The following is an 18,506-nucleotide window of genomic DNA, read 5'->3' on the forward strand; positions in this document are numbered from 1 at the left end:
GAGCCCCACCACTGGAAAAGCTGGCGCCACCGTCGGCGTGATGTGCTAGGAGAGATCACGTGGACATAGCGGCCGCGTCGGCTGCTTCGGGAACGCCGAAGCGAGCTGAAAAAGAGTTTGAATTCCCTCGTACGCTGCGGTCCTCATTTAGTGGCGAAATTTCCCCGCTTCGAGTGTCTCCTTTACAACGCTTGAAAGCACTACAATAGGTAGTGGCTGCCTTTGAAGGCGCGCAACATGGTAGGCCTTGCGGCTAGGTGCCGCAAGGCCGGACACACGTAACGGAGGCCGGTGTCAGCCTTATTCACACGTAGCCGCAGGACAAGAAGCTGAGTGAAGCTTGGCTCGCGAAACATAAAACCGGCAAACAGTCATCGGCTACAACTCGGGTATGCAGCAAGCACAGACGCGAGGAAGATTTCTGCTACGGCGCCCGGTCTGCGATGTTCTGAAGACGCACACTCAGACGCTCGCCTGAGTCTGCTGCACGACTAATGTCACGACGGTTTGGTCTATCAACTTCTTGATGCTATAGATACTGGCAAGTTCAGTGGAGTGGAAAGGCAGCGGTAAGAAGCATATTTAAAAAAAGCATGGCATATGGTCATGTTTGTGTTATGAATTAATGCACTGGATTACAAAAAAGGAGCAGCGGGAAATTGCACGCTGAGAACACCGATAAACATACAGTGCGACGCAACTCGAGAAATAATATCGAAAGGTCAAAGAATTTAGAAGAAAAGAAAGATTGAATCGTCGCGATGGCGCATCATAGTCCCTGTAGGCGTCGAAGTCTCAACAATTAAATTATTTTTGTACAGCTCTGATAGCTCCCACGCAACAATGGTTGCTTGTATACTGTCAAATGCTCATATTCTGCGGCCTAAAGCTCACGGCACGGTGCGAGAACACGCGTGCGGAGAAAGCGAAACAGTGCGCGGACAAGCATGCAGACGTGCAGTCAGTCGCTGCGAATCTGCGCGATCGCTGCATTGAGGCTTCATTCTATTGCGCTCCATTTAGTTATACAAACACTATAAGAACATATTTCACATAGTTTGCTCTCAGCGTTTACCTACCTTTCACGCAAGAAGCCGGTTCGGGAGATTCCATCGCGGCGACCGCACGCAGTGGCGTTCATTGTACGCATTCGGTAAAGAGATAGCGTCTGTAAACGATTGTGTGCTTTCAGTTTGCCCAAGATTATTATTTAGACAGTAAACAACTTCTCTCGTTTCGAAAGTACTTACAGAAATGTCCGGGAGAGCTCGAGCGTGGTGTTTTCAATGAGCGCTGACACAAAACCTACGAGGAGCGCACCGCGTGATCCCTCATACTACGCCAGCGAGGCGCTTCCGATAGATGGCGACTCCGTAACTCCTCGCTGCCAATATAGTATATTTCGGAGCCCCTTAAATAGGCTCTCTACAAGTGTGGGCGGGATCTTGCTTCCGTCGATGACACGTGACAGGCACAGAGAGAGGGCCCCTCCTCCTGCATTACCGAGCACGGGAAGAAGTCTATCCTCTTTTCGACGAATCCGGGGAGAAGGTCGGGTGAATGACCTCTTCGGCGCCGTGGGGTCCGACCAAGTAGAGGGTAGGGGGATGACGTATCGCCCGTGGTGTCCGACCAAGTAGAGGGTATGTGGATGACGTATCGCCCGTGGTGTCCGACGCCAACCCTAACAGAGTGTAGCGTCCCATAAACGCACCGACAGAAAAAGGCGAACGAGTCAGACCAAGACTAGGCAACGTTTCTCACCTCGGTAATCAACGACGCAAGCTGCAACATTCAAAAGGTTGTCACCTTACCACAAACTTGCCGACCAATGACAGCGGGTTTAACACTTCAGAGTGGTTTGCATCGTAGTGGAGGTCGTGGTAGTGGACACTTGTCTTCGTAGTGCTCGCGCGGCGCTTTGCTTGACGTGACGTTCTTCGGCACTGTAACGAAGCTGAAGCACTTTCGGGGGTCCGCGCTATGGCTGATGGCAATACCGCCAGAGGCTTCGCTTCAGGCAAGAAATATTAAAATAGATCCGCTTTCCACGGGAACATGTTACAGCAAAACATAGCGCACGCGACCACAACAATCCGAGAGGCGCTGATCAACGGCAACTTTCAACTCCCTCTCCTACTACGCTCTTTCCCTCGATACTGATGTACAACGTTGCCAATGCAAATGCTGCGAAGGCACCAAACCACTCTGTCCTAAGTTTAGTGAATTGCTAACTTAATAAAACATACGCGCACATTTTTATTTACTATTTATAACTATACTTAAATTATTACGTGGTGTTTTTATTGCATTACAAAACAGAACTGAATTTAAAAAACTAGGTGACGTCATGACTGCCATGTTTAAACATCGTTCATTAAAAGAACATGTGACTAAGTCGACGACATTGGTAGGCAAACAAAGCGGCGAGGTGTGCGCTGAACCAGGTTCACCGGGTTACCTGCATACCTTCAGAAACAGTACAAGAACCAACTTATTAACACAATGGTGACTACGTGTTGCGTATTGGGATGTGCTACTCGCGCGAAGACTGGAAGTGGCATCGGTTTCTTTCGATTCCCGAAGCATGATCCTGAACGACGCCAACAGTGGATTCGCGCTGTTCGAAGGCGAAACTGGGAACCGACTGAGAACGACCGCGTTTGCGGCGAGCACTTCTTGCAGGGTGAGAGGGCATGATAATTCATTGTCATTTTCTGTGAAAGGTAGTATCGATTAACCTTAGTGGACAACGAACCCGCCGCGCGACGCGATTGCCTGATTGTTTCAGAATGACAGCTAGCTTGTCATTTTGATTGCGTTCATGGTGTGAGCTCTCCGGCCGTATTCTGTAACGATCCAGTTAACTTCCAATCACCTTATCCGTCTCGCCGAATAGCTTCCTGTCCTTAACGGTGGCATTTTGATCCCAGACGAATTAAAATTGAGGTTGATTCAGGAAAAGCGGCAGTCATTATTATAATTTTTTGTTGTTGCTGTTGATGTGCCGCGTACACTAGCAATGTTTATAACTCCACATCTCATGACAAAAATTGCGAACAATTACTTCCCTTTGCACAAGGAATAAAGTTTATATTTATGAAGAGACAGAACTAAATAACAACTGGTCTATACTTAATATGTGCGCCCTCCACATAAACACTAGCAAGTCAAATCCATGCTCAACACGTGTATACACACGTGCAAGGTGTATATCGGAGCTTTCATATCAGCTGCCACAATTAGCATGACATTGACGCATCTAGATAACTTACGGCTGCTACACACAATTGGTTGAATATGTACAAGCACATGCAGACACTTTGCACATCCCACGGCCACTCACTCAGTATAACTAAACTAGTAGAAGAGATACAAACTAAGACATCTACTTACTTCCGTCTAATAATAAGCTAAACCACCACAAATATATGTGCATATTCGCAACCACATTCCAAACAGTTGCATCTGCCAAGGTTTCCCATCACTTTCGTGAGAAAATCGATAAAACCATGGTCATTGTCTGTGACATCTCGAGCATCTGGCAGTTTCGGGCCTTTAGCGGTAATGCACAGCAGCTCATTCACGTGCTAAGGGAGAAGGCAGCTTTTTTCCAATGACAAAACCCAGCTGAGGGTTTCGATAGAATAAGCGCCAAAATTGACGGCACACAAGAAGAAATACAGACAGGACAAGGCGCTACTTGCAACTGTTTATTGAAATGACAAGTGGCTGATTATATTGGCTGATTTTACTCCAGTTGAGGGCCGAAAAGGAACGCTCAATGCTGTGCACATGGTGGTCGGTAGGAGCAAACGATGACTTGGGAAACGTACAGCAATGATTGAAGTAGGCAACAATGAAAAGCAAAGATAGAAATGCTGTGCCCGTCAAATCCTCCTTCAGTTGTTGGACAATGTTCCACTCCGGATTTAAATTCTTCCCATCTTGCTGCATGCTTCCCATGCTTGCGCCCTGGCCCTGGAGCTTTGAAGCCCGGCTGGTCCTCATATTTGTCGTGCTTTTTTTCGCGTGGAAGTCGAGGTTTCTTCCACCACAAGCTAATCATGGACAATGTGTCCCTTCAAGTACATGCCCTTCTTCCGACGCTGTTGGACAAAATTTCCCATCGGGTATTAAAAAAAAATCGTTATGAATTAAAGGGCGTCTTCAGAAAAACAAGGAAGTGCGTAGGAAAATCAACAGTGGCCACATATACATGAATACTACACTGGCGCATTGCATCGTATTTCCTGCACATCGCACTCTTGTAAACAGTGGTAATGCACTAGGAAGAAGATTAATGCAGCTCTGACATTAAGGTGTTTACGTAACTACGTTACATTCAATCTGCAAAGGGTGACTGATGCGTCTGTTTGGTACTCCGTTAATTTTGTTGAGAAAGTGCGCATACTGCGGTGGGAATCAGTAAAACAAACAAGATGTGACAGGTCTAAGGGGGGCACAGAAATTACCCTAATGAATGTGATATAATATACAGTCGCATTCAATATGAGCTAAGCGTGGTCGAAGGGTCTACGAGACTGCACGGTATTGCTGACACATGAAAAATTGGTTTAATAAATACCAGTAATTGGGACGGTGCTCAGTTATCCACCTTGTCATATGTTGGCACCACCGTGCGACCATGGAGCCCCTTCCACCACGGCCACTCTGTTGCAGCTCATATTGAACGCAGCTATTTGTGAAAAATGGTTTGTAAAATAAGAAAAAGCATCAGACCTCCTGTGGATTAAGCATGCTCATGTGTGCTACTTTCTGTTATTTTTTCCCTTTGTTTAAAAAGTGTGGAGAACAAAGTAAAGAATGTATTGCCAAACCCATCTTTGTTGTTTTTGTTAATGTAGTTTCTGCCTAACAATGAGTATTTATAGGCACGAGCTTTCCCCCATGATTTGCGACCCATTACACGTGCCTCTGAGTGATTTTGGTTGTTTAACTGGGACGTCTTTGACCAAAAGGAAGTCGTTGCTTGTGTGAATTGTTTCTTAAAGCTATCAAAAAATCCAAAATTTTGGGTTGCCTTGATATTCCCCATATAAAAATTCATGATAATTCTCATCACTTTTTCATACACACAACAAAACTGATTTCTACCTGGTTTTTCTACATAACATTAAAACCTTACTTTTATCCCCTATTTCCAAAAGATATTAAACCCGAAAACAAAGGCCCCTATATATATGTACTACCATGGCCTCTTATATATAGCCTGCTGGAATTTTTTTTGTAGTTTAGAGGGTTCTAACTTTCATTTAACACAAAAAATGACAAGTTAAAAATCTCATGTCAGTGCCATTTTAGCCCTACAAATCTAGGACACCATTTTAACTCAATAAAAATTAAAACAACCCGTTCACCTCTACTTCTGGCCAAGGAGAGTACATTTGTGTGAAAAAAGTATTTGAGTTGAGGGAAATAATAGTACAGTAATTAATCATTTTGTAATTCGTTTTCTCAGCTATATGCAGCTGAAACAATTTGTTTCAGCATGTCAAAAATGCTACTATGGATTTCCTGTACTCACATCATTATTTTGAGGTACCAAACTGATCAGTTTATCAAAAATGTTGCATAGGGCATTTAAGGTTAACAGTCATTCCCACTGCAAATTTCAATTTTGCAAGCTTACCCTGGATGAAAATGTCTGGCACCCACCCCAATGCAGGACAACCTTGTCACACGCACAAAAACCATCCAGACTGGATTCCCTCCTTGTTTTCTTTCACCCAACGGAACCGAGAGCTTGAAGCCCGGAACCTCAAGCGGTTTGAGAGGAGTCAGAAACGGCTGCGGCGTTTAGGTGAGTCTTCTCTTTTCCTTATAGGTGCGTTTATAAATAACGTATTCATAAATGGTGTGTCACAGTCATGACATGTGGGACTGTTCATCACAAACAGACCGGTAGCAAGTACGCTGGACTGTTCCCATTTCTAAGTTGTAGATGCCATACCTCCCTTGCATGCCACAAGAATTTATTTTAATTAGTGGCCAGCTTCTTAAGGAGGCTGGTAAAGCAATGTCTGCTGAGCTGCCCTATGAAAAAGAGAACACAAACAACCCAGCCACTAGCTGTAGCACTTACAATTCCACTGCAATTTGCGCTCATGCTCATGGGTAATCATCCACATCAGCGTGCAATCACCATTCGTGCATCTGCTCTTACCCACTGACAGTCATTATCGTTCACTTATAGTAACCGGCTTCCATTCCAATTTCTACTCTTGGCCTCTCACATACTTGTAGCCACTTACTCAAACTTACTCACACCTGTGAAATGAGTGTATGAGTGAGTAGATACTCGATCACGAGGGGGTATAGCCCTGTACTCTCATCAACAAAATGTTGGTGACCTATGACACTGCGTCTTGAAGCAAAGCCACTTTGGTTGACGGCCACCGCTGCTGAGGTTTTTCTTTTTTACTGCCTTTGTACCATTTGTCAACAAACCTCCCACGCCTACAAGTGCCCTTAACTGAGCTCAACACAAGGTGCACGGACATGGCTTCTCAGCACAAGTCCACTCAGCATAGACTGCAAGGCTTCAAAATAAAAGCTGCCAAACTTTTTGGCACCAGCAAATACTGTTAGCATAGACAATTGAAGCACCAAGGAACATTTTTTGCGCATTTCCCCTTCACCCTTCGCGTGCGAAACAAACAAACAAAAACTTTGCAAATGTATGCGAATTCGACCAGCTACCAACCCAACTTTCCAAATGGACTCTTGGCCTTGTGCACCACCAAGGGCAGCGCTTCGAACGGCACCTGTTCGCAGCAGCACCGAAATTTATAAGAACAGTAATGACAGAAAGATTTAAAGAACAAAGAAACGTTGCATGTACTTTATCAGACGAGGATACACTGGTTAATGTAGTGGCTCCACTTGGAACAACAAGAGTGGGAAAAGGCAGAGAAGAGGGTTCCTAGTAGCACGTCGACAGGCCCTGATGGCATACCAGTTATGTTAATAAAGACATTGGGCCCGAAATGTAAGCAAATATCAACAAAAGTAGGGAGCAAAACGATAATGGAGGGTAAAGCCCCTGCTGGGTGGAGATTGAGCAAGATGAGCATGATATATAAGGTAAAGAGGGAAAAAGCCGAAATAAAGAACTACCGTCCCATAACACTGACGTCAGTGGTTTACAGGGTGGTGATGCAAATTATAAAGGACAGACTGCAGGCATGGTTGGAGAGTGGGGAGGTGCCGGGGGAACCACAAAATGGGTTCTGGAAACAAAGGAGGTTAGAGGACAATGTGTTCTCATGGACACAGTGTATCAAAATAGCAGAAAAGGAACACAGGCCCCTATGGCTGGCATTCTGGATATTAAGGGAGGCTATGATCCAAGAGTATTTCATATTCAAGGGTATTTGCGGGACAGACTGGGCACACTATATGCGGAAGCTGGAGTAACTAAACTTTTAAAAGATATCTATAAAGGTAACAAGGTGCTTATAAAATGGGAAATAAAAGGTATCTGAGCCTATAGAGATACAGCGAGGGCTTAGGCAAGGGTGACTTCTGTCACCTTTGTTGTTCATGTTGTGTCCACAAGGATTAGAGACCAAATGAGAGAGAAGTGGACTTGGCTTCACCCTTTCTTTTTTTTCAAACAAGGAGAATGAACTGAACAGTCATTACCAGGACTGATGTACACGGATGATACGGTACTTATGGCTGACAACAATGAAGACTTGCAGGGATTGAGGGACATCTGCAGTAAGAGGGAGATAGATAAGGTTTGAAGTTCAGTAATGAAAAGTCGGCAGTCATGACTTTTAATGATAATCAGGGCCACAAGCATAGGATAGAGGAGGTTAAACTGAAGGTATTGGATAAGTACAAATACCTTGGTGTGTGGATAAACTATGGGGCTGGCTACCTAACAGAACAAGAAAAATATATAACTAAAGGTAGCTGGAATGCAGCTGTGATAAAAAATAGGGCCCTGTGGAATAGATACGAAATGGTGAGAGGGGCTTTGAAAGGGGTGATAGTTCCTAGTCCGACTTTTGGCAATCTAGTCCTGTGCATGAGATCAAAGATTCAAGCAAGGTTGAACAGTAAGGAACGTGGGGTAAGTAGGCTTGCTTTGGGAGCACACGGAACTATACGAAATCAGGGGGGTTACAGGGTGACATGGGATGGACATCATCTGAGGGCAGGGAATCTAGTAGCAAAATAGAATTTGAGGAGCGATTGAAGGAACTAATGGGAAAGCGGTGGGCTAGGAAAGTTTTCCGTTAGTTGTACGTATATGAGGAATGTTGACACAAAATGGAGGAAGCGACCCAGAAAATTGTCAAGCAAATATTTGGGCAGCAGCAGTGTGTGTGTGTAAGGGGGGGGACGGGGGGGGATAATCGATTAAGAAATTGTTTAAAGAAACATAGTCTGTGGAAAATAGGGATGCAGATGAAATTGGCACTGGTAGCATACACAACTTTCACACAGGAAATTGCCAAAAAAATGATATTTCTAGGGGCATCTCTTTGTTGTTTTAAGCCAGGACTGTATTTATTGCGGACTAAGACGTACTGAGGCAAGCACCAAGGCAATGCCTCCTTTAAGAGGTGCCAGCCACATGAGCCCAGGTCCTGGCTATAGTCCTGGCCCGTCTTTCCTCCTCTCCACCATGGTCAGCTGCGAGTGCTAGTGGCAGCGGCTGCTCCAAAATTGAATCGCATTCCCTGCCTCCAACGTTATAGCGGCGCCTGTTGTGATCCCGGAGGCAGGACCCACGGTCTCTGTTCAAGCTATTGGTCGAATGCGCCGGTAGCAAGCGCAGTCTTTCCGCGAATACTGTGAACCACTGGAACCTCCGCTATGCAGTGCGTTTGGGGAGGAGGAGGAAACGGCCGAACATCTGATACTTTTTTATAAAGGCTTTCATCCTACAGTTCAAAGCAATGGGGCTGATTTTTTTTCAAATCATTGTGATTTAGTGACAGTGCAGGCAAAATAGACTTTAAGCAGGTAGGAACAACCAAACAGAGGTTGTCTGATTGGTGGCTAAAATTAAAGCAAGAGTGAAATTTCACCCTCCACTGTAGTCAGCGATTAACATTTTTAATCATATCATGCTAATTAAGCATTATGTTATTACAATGCCCCTGTGCTCAGTAATCAACAATTAACTATTTCTTACATCACATGCATAGTAGTTAGAACATGAATGACATTGCTTGCAATGGCCTTGTACAATGTAATCAACAACTATCTGTTTCGTAATGGCATGCTAATTAAACAAACATTAGTAGGACACATTTTGCATTCGAGCGCGAATATCGAAACTGGTATTACATTAGATTTCTACTACTAATTAAAGTAAATGCCTGGAACTCTAACTGCCACTTCAGCAATTGCAACAGAGGCCCTGTAGTAATTAGCTAAAATGCAATTAGCAAATGCTGAATAGGTAATTAATCGGTGATTAGCATACTTATAGATGTTCACAGTTACTTCTTGTTATGCCCGATACCAAAAAGTGCTGGTAATGTTGCTGAGAAAGGGGTTGGCTTTAATTAATAAACATAAGTGAAATTTTCAGATGGCAGGAATCAAACAGAGGACCCCTAGCACAGCTGCTCGTTTTTACTTGGTCAGCTTACATTTACTTCAATTCGTACTGCCACTACAGATACAAGTTTTACACTTCGTGTAATATTCTAACATGTTGCTTTCACATTCATTGACTTTCCCTTATGGCAAAACCGTAATATTTATGTATTTTGCTTAATTACATAATTCGTTGTATGGTTAGAACTAAGCAGCTGACAGAGGCTGCAGAAGACATCTTCCAGAGACACTTCTGCAGCACGGTTTGTGAACTCTTTAATAGCCGTCTTCAATGTCTTTCACCCAGATAGAGTGTCATGTCCTTGTTCTTTGTCTTGTAGGACTTGTCTAGCTGCAAAACCTAAGCGAAAGAGCAAGCACATCAAAATATGTTTTGTGTAAGAGCTGACAATTTCTTTCAAATTCCATTAATCATATAAATTTTTTTCTGCTGACTGCAAAATTTTTATGTCGTTTCTTGCTGTTATATAAACCCCCACTTCAAGCAATAAATTTCAGTTGGCAGTAAGTGCTTGTCCTCATCTTTTTTTTTTTCCTCCTTCCTTCTTGTTTTGCAGCGCATCACTTGTAAGTTAACTGGAGTTAACTCTGCTTAAACTTTTTTTTTTCTTTTGCAATGCACATGATTTCAGTGCGCTGGATTGTTTGTGTTAAATTTAATAGATGCTGCAGAAAGTAATGACTTTTTGGCTGCTTGTGTACAAAAGCTCCTATAATGAAATACTTAAGTTTTTATAATTATCATGCACTGAGTTTTAGCAGTTCAAATACGAATGACCACAACAAGGAAAGTAGTCATTCATATTTGCAGTGTTAAAAGTTGGCAGCATAATTGTGAGTGTCCACCATCTATCCTCGTTCATGGCTCTGCTAAGGTTTATTTGAATTTTACGGTGCCGCTGGATGGAACATTGCAACTTTCTGTGCAATTCTCAAGGGCAGCGTATTTAATGGTGTTAATACCTGCTTGCTTGAAGAAAGGGAGGTCTACTATCTTGCTTGGCTCATACTCCTGCTTCAAGTTTTTTTTGTGAATTTTGCCCCGCTGTTTCCTGATGACAGGCTGCTGCACAAAGTATTTTTGTGTGTTCATGTGGAGTTGTATGGCAACCACATATGCCTATATTTGTGTTTCCTACGGTGCAGAGCGTTTGTGATAAAAGGTTAAGACGCATTGATTACGTGTTCAGTATTTGTCCTGCAGCTTAACTGACCTTCCCAAAATAAGTTCATACATGTAATATACATTTTTACTCCACCTCTCTAATCAGAAGTTTAATCTAACAGTGGCAAGACTAATTTTAGGGCTATTTCAGAGCTATAAAATATTTGTGAAATTTATTTTTGTTTACTGAAATAATTAAGAATTGCAGGAGCTTTTAAGCAAGTGCTGCCGCAAATAAATGATTATTATTCAAAGCAGTTCTAAGTGCGAACTTGGCTCATAAATTAGAAAAATTAGCAGAATGCAAAAGACAATATTGTCACCACGTTTAGGCTGCTACTGTAGATGAATTCCACTTAGGTTACACATCGACATTGCCTCACCCTGCTTAAATTGCAGGAGTAGCGAGTATTTGCCACTACATTGCAGTTGCTCACAATGGTGACATTGTTGGGTGAGTTCGTAAGTCTACTTGTTTGCACGACGAGAGCCATGACGGCCATGTGCTCTCTGCTGACAGCCTCTAGTGCGCATTACACAACATGGCCTGCATCGTACACTGCTTCACCCCCGATGAGACACCGCAGTGTTTTGCAAGCTTTATCTACATGCTTGTAAATGCTGAAGGACAGCATGCTTGCTGAAATATTGAAAGAAACATAAAAGGAATTTGCATTTCACTTTCTTGCCAGCAATGGGGCTGGCGGCATCAGTGCACTCATCAGCCATCCAGGGAAATTTCTTGCTTGCTCGATCGTATCGGAACTAATGCAAGGTCGAAATTCCAATCAAAAGCATTCGTTGGAGGTGTCCATTGTCACTTGCGAGGATGTTTGGTCGACAAAGTTTTGGGCGGGAGCAGATGCTCCACGTGCATGTCAGAGCAGCGACAGATGCAGCATGAGTGAAAGCAGAAGTGTGCTCTTAAAGTAGCTCCCGCATGTTGCTTGTCCAGGCCACTGGCTCACTGGTGTTTGTATCCAGTGCTTCAATAGCATGGATGCGTGCCATTAACTGTGCAACTTGCAGTGAGCTTTCCAAGCTGGGAAAGATACATGCTTACTTCATGTCATGGAGCAGATCATGTTACAGATATTCCTCAATTGCCAACTTTCATTAGGATTTTGTTGCCATTTCTGATAGCTATGCAACATCTCACACATCCCTGTGATGTCAACTGAAGTATTTGAAAGCATGTGTGAAATATCTGGGTTAGTGTCAAGTGCAGTATTGAAATCTTATCAACCATTTTTCACTTGCAAGTGATGAGAGCAGGACATCAGTTGGTGAAATTTATGTAACCTTTGCATAAATGCCAGAACAGCCATTCCAGAGGTTACTCATAGTCTGTCAAAAATCCAATGCAGAAATATTGGTGGCTACTCACCAGATGTACTTTGAACGTACATCATAGGCATCCTAGTATAACAGGACTTAGGAGGACATTTAAAACTTTGAAGACATATAGAGAAGTGTAATATAGATGTAAGTGACTCAATGAAACACAATACAAGAGTAGTCCAAAACAAGAGCGTGGTTAAGATGGAGGTTCAAAGCGATTAACAGTAGTCCCCTTGTCGAAACGTTGGCCTAAGCGACATTCCTTGTTCTACCACTGTTAATCAATATAGAGCTAGGCAGCATATATGAAACCTGTGAGAGACACGGAAACACAAAGGCAATGAAACAAATGGAGAAATGTTGGTCTTTGTGCTTGTGTGTTTCTTGATGGTTCTATCTCTGCCATCATGCCAACTTGCCCAGCTCTCCACCTTTCTACAAAACTGAGCTAGTGTCGCCGCCTGCCAGCAAGAAAGCAAAGCTGATCTTGAGTGTTCAGGCTTTTATCAATAGGCAATGGTACAAGTGCCATCGGTGTAGAATTTCCAAATCGCGGCTAGTGCACGCACTACGGAAAAGAGGGGAGCGTTAGCTGACATTGGAAGTTGGAGGGGGGGGGGGCTTGAATGCTAGAAGATCTGATTAGCTATGATTTGCTAGGACATTGTACTGTCATATTTGTCTCTGCAGTGTGATAAAGTCGTCTGTCTTTATTATTTTTTGCTCCTTTCAGCTGTACGTACCACAAGCTCTCCTGCGCCCAACAGCATACCATCAAACAGCACCAGCAGCTCAGGTTGGCCCCACTGCTGAAAACAATTTGAATGTATAGCATCAAAAAAAAAAATATATGTATTCTTCAGGCTGGCTGTAAGCTCTGTACCTGATTGAAGGGATATGATGTAATTTGTATCTTGAGATACCGGTTACAAGTAATTTTGAGACAAGTGAACAGCATAAAGCCCCAGCACTATACAACTTTTTCTTGTGAGGCTGAGCAACTAAACATTTAACACCACAATAAGCAGGGACAAGTACATCCTTTGACTCGTCTCTAACATTCTGTCAAGGTCCCTTCAGAAATCTGCGGAAGCCGTGCCTACAGTTTTTCTAAAGTAGAACAGTAATTTATGAGAAAATATTTATTATAGGCTGTGAACCCCTCTATAAACTGAAATTTGTAGAGAAATACTTGTGTGCTAATAATTCTATTCCATTTCAGAATTTTCTTCAAAGCCTTCCAGTATGCTTCCTGCCCATGGCTACACTGTACGAGGTATATAGTTTTGCATTTAAACCTAATAATGATTGAGTAGCATCAAAGATTGGGCTAGTAGCTTCTGTGTGATCCAAATTCTAGCAGTGCAAGTTTGGACGAAGGCATAAACGAAAAAACACACAAGGGTGGTGCTCGTTCTTGTCTGCTCTTTGGCTGATAGCCTTGTCAAAAGGTTGCACTGTTTCAGTTTGATTAACGCTGATACTATTAATGTTAATAGGTAAGACTGATGAGTCAACTTCTGAAGGGCACCTCGCTATAAATTAAAGAAAAAAATTCTTGAAGGTGGATATGCTGAACAGATTTGTTGGTGACAAATGGGGTTTGCCATAGTCTAGTGGCCTTCCCGTACTTTTTATCGATCTAACTGTATTTGTCTTATTTATTATGTCTGTATTTTATCGATCTAACTGTATTTGTAGTCTGTGCTACCAAAGTCCATGGGGAACATTGTTCACCAGTGCTCACATTTTGCCAACCACACACCATGGTATCATTTTGCTAACTCACTATTCTCTCTTACGTGTTGCTTTCCCAGGCCACTTTCAAACTCCTCCTATTCCTGGTATGTCCACTCAAGCCTTTGTGGTGAACAGTGATGGTGAGCTAGCAGTTATTACTAATGTGACCAGATTCTTTGGATGCCAAAGCAGGACAGGAAGGGCGTCGTCAGAGATTTAAACGAAATTCAACTTTTATTTCAAGTTTTGTTTTTGTGAAGAATAACTTTTTTCGAAGTTCTTCAGTAAATTTGAGCTTGTGTTCTGACATTATTCCACGTTTCAGTAACATATGCATGGCAAGCAAGAGGGCATGAACATTGCAGTGTTAGTCCACTTTGGCTTATCTACGGCTTGTTAGCCAACCTATTCAGAATTCCATTGTAGGTGGATTGTAAGCAGGCACGAGCCGTAAGGAGGCATGCACGGGTGTGACTGTTTAATGGTTCAGAAAGCAAAAGCAAGCAGTTTGCGAGTCCTCACGTGTTTGAGCAGAATCACACTTTTTGTCAGCAAAAGTGGCATTTTAACCAATCGCGCAAGAGCAAGTGAATGGCTCACTTCCTGAGCCGTTATTAGATCGCAGGTGCTGCTTGCTCACTTCTGGCTATGTTTTCTTTTGCACACCTGCCTCTCTAGCCTTTTTGAAAGTCAGGCCACCAAATTCGAGAATGCAAACAGCCTATTTGGAACCACATAGACAGGCACTTCGGGAACTTGGGGTCCAAAGAGGCCAAAGCAGGAGAAAACGCTGTCTCACAAGTAAACCGAGAGACAGCGGTACTGTGGCAATAAATGTGGGACGTGTCCTGCCTAAATCTGGACAGCTCGTCGCCCTTGTTATTACTTACTCGGAAATATGCGTATGGTGCTTCATTCCAGGTTGTTGGCTATTCAAAGCTTCCGGCACAATGTATTTGTATAATGTGTTACTAGCTGGGCTATTCCTTGGTCTCAGCGTTTCTTGGCTGAACTAATGTGGTGGATGAGGGTGCGCTGAATTCACCAAATTTTACCAGACCAGACCAGGTATAAACTAGTTCTTGAACATAGATCAGCACACACACTTTCAGTGAAGACGCTTCTATAGCTCACTAACAGAGAGCTATATGCAGATCTTAACGATTAGCTGGAGATGTTAGCCTGGCTGTCTGCTCCAGGTGCTGGAAGGTAATTGTGGTGTGCAGGGACTGCATAAACGTGCCAATGGTACCTATACTCATAGACACGCATACACAATAAAACTAGTCACAAAGTTTGTTTTTTTTTTTTCAAGGCCTGTGCATCTTGGGAACAGTCATTAGGGCATAGCATCTAGTAAGGCCTTCTTCCTTAACTTGTTGATGCAAGTTGAGGGTATGTTGCAGTCCCATTTCTTGGTGACTAATCTCCCTGTATCATACGCTCATTACGCCTTGCACGTTTTGTGTAACTTCACCCGCACGCTTTTCTTTTAAGTGGCAGTGTATTTCAAACATGATTGAGTCCATTAGCGCATCTTTGCTGTCACATTGCACACAAACATACTTCTTGTAGTGCATCTATTCAAGATCAGTCATGCTAATAATTAAATGTTCATTTAAGGCACAAGATATGATCAACGAAATTGTGGCGCAAGTTTAGAAACACCCAGTGGGAGCAATCTTTATGAAGTTTCTATTTCTGTAGTTACATTTTTCTGAGCTCTCTAGCCTTCTTCCTTGCAATGAGCAGGAAAGGTAATGGGCGTCTCTAACAAAACATGACAGACATTGTCAAAATCAGTTTTATATTTTATTTTATTTAGAGAGTGTATGTTCTAGTTCAGATATATATTTCACGAAAAATGTTAGAATATCTGTTCAAAACAAGCACTCTTGGTAGTTAGCTTTCTGCAAGAACAATAGAAGAATGAAACTGGCTCCCAGACGATGTCGTGAACAATATTAGTAATGAACTCTTCTTCGACATCAACATCAGTAATATCTACATAAATGGAATTATTCTCCACAAGTGTCTCTATTATTTAGATTGTATGTTTGTCATATATTTTTATATATTCTGTATAATTTCGCATAACTTGCACATGTTTCTTCTTTTTTTTATTATGTATCTTGTACAACAGTCTATTGCTATTTGTGTTATGTTGTGATCTATGACCTACCCTCCCCTTCCCATGTGATGCCTTGTGGTGATGTGAGTAAAGCGTAAATAAATAAATAAATATGACCCTTTCTTCTCCAGACAGGTTTCTATTGAACATTAGACTATCACCATTTTCACCATAACTGCTGTAGGTGCCATGCACCAAAATTAACTGTGCTGAACAACTCAATTCTCCATCAGAGGCTAAGTGCAGGGTGCATCCCATCATCCTGTGAGGCTGGTCTGTTGTGAACAAACCGAAATTGCAGACTGTTGCGGTTGTGTGGGCTTGGTCAACGAACCCAGCTTCTCTGCGACATGTTTAGATGTATGCAAGTGTACTGCTTTGATTTGTAACAAAGGCCGACAAACAGGAAACACTGAGCAGGTTATTTGCAGAACTGCTTAATTCCGCCTCCTCTCTCTGATTGTGCTTAGGTGACTCATGTAACATGAATATGCCTCATTTCCTGCAGGAAGTCTTGGAAGCACCTGCACCACAACGGTTAAGGGCCCCACTTTCTTGCTGTGCAGTGGTGCTGGAATTCCGAGGCTCGTGAATCAGGAGTGAGTTAATGACATTTGCTGTCGTAAATTGCTGGTTGAGGGATGCTGTTAGGAATCGAGCATCATGATGCAGCCAGGGATCTGTCGAATGTTACTTCGGTTTACTGTATTGCTTATAGGCAAAATGATATGCGATACATGAAACAAAAAAAAAAAATAGGGTCATACGCGGCTGTGCAACTTTCAATTTTTGCTATTTACACATGCTCGTTGGGTACACAGGGTGTTCTAATGAAAGCCAAACTACTATTTAAAATGTGCTGTACATCAGGGACAACCGAAAGGTAGCCAAGTTAGTGCGGATTCCTGGCTACGTCAGGGCAGCACAACATGACGCAGGCAACAGAAGCGAGACAATCTAGTTCCCTTGTCTCTCTCCTTTTGTGTGTGTTACATCACACTGCCCAGGCATAGCTGTGAATCGTAGATGGATGAGACCAATAGCATAGTGTTTGCAATTGTCTTAAGCTAGTCTGAATCCTTTTCATGAAACACTTAGCTTAATTAGTTAGAATCATTTCATCATCACAGTTAGAATTGCTTACATCACGCAAATATTTTGTGCTCTAATACGAGTCCCCTTGTCAAAACATTGGCACTAGCAACGCTCCTTGCTCAGCCGCTGTTCATCATTTTCCCTGTTCATCATCACGTTCAGCATGTTTATTTTGAGGTGTAATTTTCAAAACACTTGTAAATTGTGCTCAGGAACATCCACTTTAAAAACTTGCATTGTTGGTTTTCCAGGGAAACGTTTCACTGTTTGGTCGTTTTTTGTGCTGTGTGCCATGTGGGCTCGAAGAAAGGGCAAATGCGATCTGTTATTGAGAAATGCAGTTAAACACGCTGTGCATACTTCATGCCCCGAAATTCCTGCGAGCTGTTTTCCGTTTTATCCCCTCAAAAGCTTTTTTCATGTAGTTTAGAGGTAAAACACATTCCATTACATGCACATTGCCTACTGAAAAAGTGCAGCAACAGATGTGTTGAAGCTGTGCGATACCAAATGTGTTGTAAACGCGTTTGACAGGGTTGCCACTCCCATATTCCAACTGCCCACAAAGGTGCGCACTGTTCTTCATCTCATGAATATCGATTCCATGCAATTGGGCCTGGCTAGCAGCACCTCATGCTTCAAGCCATTTCCAGTACACACGTAACGTCGCACCATGCAGCTTTCACTTATGCAGCCATTGATGATGTGTGCTTATTCACTTAAAGGGAAGCTGTAACACTTTAAAAAAAAAATGAGTTCTCTGCGGCATTCTACAGTATTGAGTCCCCCGAACCTGAATATCTGGTTCAAAAAGGGCGGAAACAAACTCAAGCGGCTGTTTTTTTTTTCAAGAAAACGCGCACCAGCGCCTCAGGGCATCGCGCAAACGCCGCTGTTGTCCGTGATTGGTTGGGGCCGCTGTGACGTCATTCGCGGCAGTCGCCGGTCGGCGCCCCCATTTCAGAGCGTAGCACACTGTTCTGTTCGGGCTTCACAGCTGAGTTGTAAGCATTATGAATGTTCTCGCTGTCTCGGACAGCTTGTATTTTCACCGTACATGTTCGAACCGACAGCCGATATGGAAAACGATGGCGGCACCGGTGGCAACGACGATGCTGAGTGTGCCAACAGCGAGAGCGATGTGTGCACCTTCTCGCGCGTTGGAAATCTTAGCTGGTACGTATGTTTTTTTTTCCATGTAGCTGCACGTTCCAATAACGGGAGAAAAAATTCGCTAAAGTGTCACTGGGAACTTGCTGCTGGAAGAATGCCGAAGCACTAACTTCTCATTAGATTGTAAACACAGGTGCAATTCCGCGATGTCAAGCACCTTGCCGCTGCTTGTCTAAAGTCCCGTGGTTTTTTACTGTTGATACACGATCGCGAAAATAAGTGCCGCGTTTCAAAGCGCGCACATGCAGAGCTGCG

At 43.2% G+C, this 18,506-nt stretch overlaps 2 protein-coding genes across 9 annotated transcripts in view; one reads left to right on the forward strand and one right to left on the reverse strand.

Moving 5' to 3' along the window:
- The window catches only part of LOC142592740 (uncharacterized), a 37,767-nt gene extending 35,639 nt beyond the window's left edge, over window positions 1-2,128 (reverse strand). The window contains exon 1 of one of the 2 annotated variants that reach the window (XM_075704350.1): window positions 1,815-2,128. The gene's annotated coding sequence lies outside the window, so the exon portion shown is untranslated. Of the gene's footprint in view, window positions 1-1,764 lie in introns of both variants that reach the window. The other variant, XM_075704351.1, reaches the window with a different exon arrangement.
- Window positions 2,129-2,395: 267 nt separating this feature from the next.
- Window positions 2,396-18,506, forward strand: part of LOC142592741 (uncharacterized) — a 37,809-nt gene continuing 21,698 nt past the window's right edge. For 5 of the 7 annotated variants that reach the window (XR_012830792.1, XM_075704352.1, XM_075704358.1 and 2 more), the window contains exons 1-6: window positions 2,396-2,686; window positions 5,690-5,824; window positions 12,846-12,908; window positions 13,335-13,388; window positions 13,930-13,992; window positions 16,492-16,582. Coding sequence is in view for 6 of the 7 variants with exons in the window: in XM_075704352.1 (XP_075560467.1) it covers window positions 2,506-2,686; window positions 5,690-5,824; window positions 12,846-12,908; window positions 13,335-13,388; window positions 13,930-13,992; window positions 16,492-16,582 (587 nt within the window). In the remaining variant the exon portion in view is untranslated. The remainder of the gene's footprint in view (window positions 2,687-5,689; window positions 5,825-12,845; window positions 12,909-13,334; window positions 13,389-13,929; window positions 13,993-16,491; window positions 16,583-18,506) is intronic. The other 2 variants (XM_075704355.1, XM_075704356.1) reach the window with 2 other exon arrangements.

This window comes from Dermacentor variabilis, chromosome 9 (genome assembly GCF_050947875.1).
Source record: "Dermacentor variabilis isolate Ectoservices chromosome 9, ASM5094787v1, whole genome shotgun sequence".
Classification (NCBI taxonomy): Eukaryota; Metazoa; Arthropoda; class Arachnida; order Ixodida; family Ixodidae; genus Dermacentor; species Dermacentor variabilis.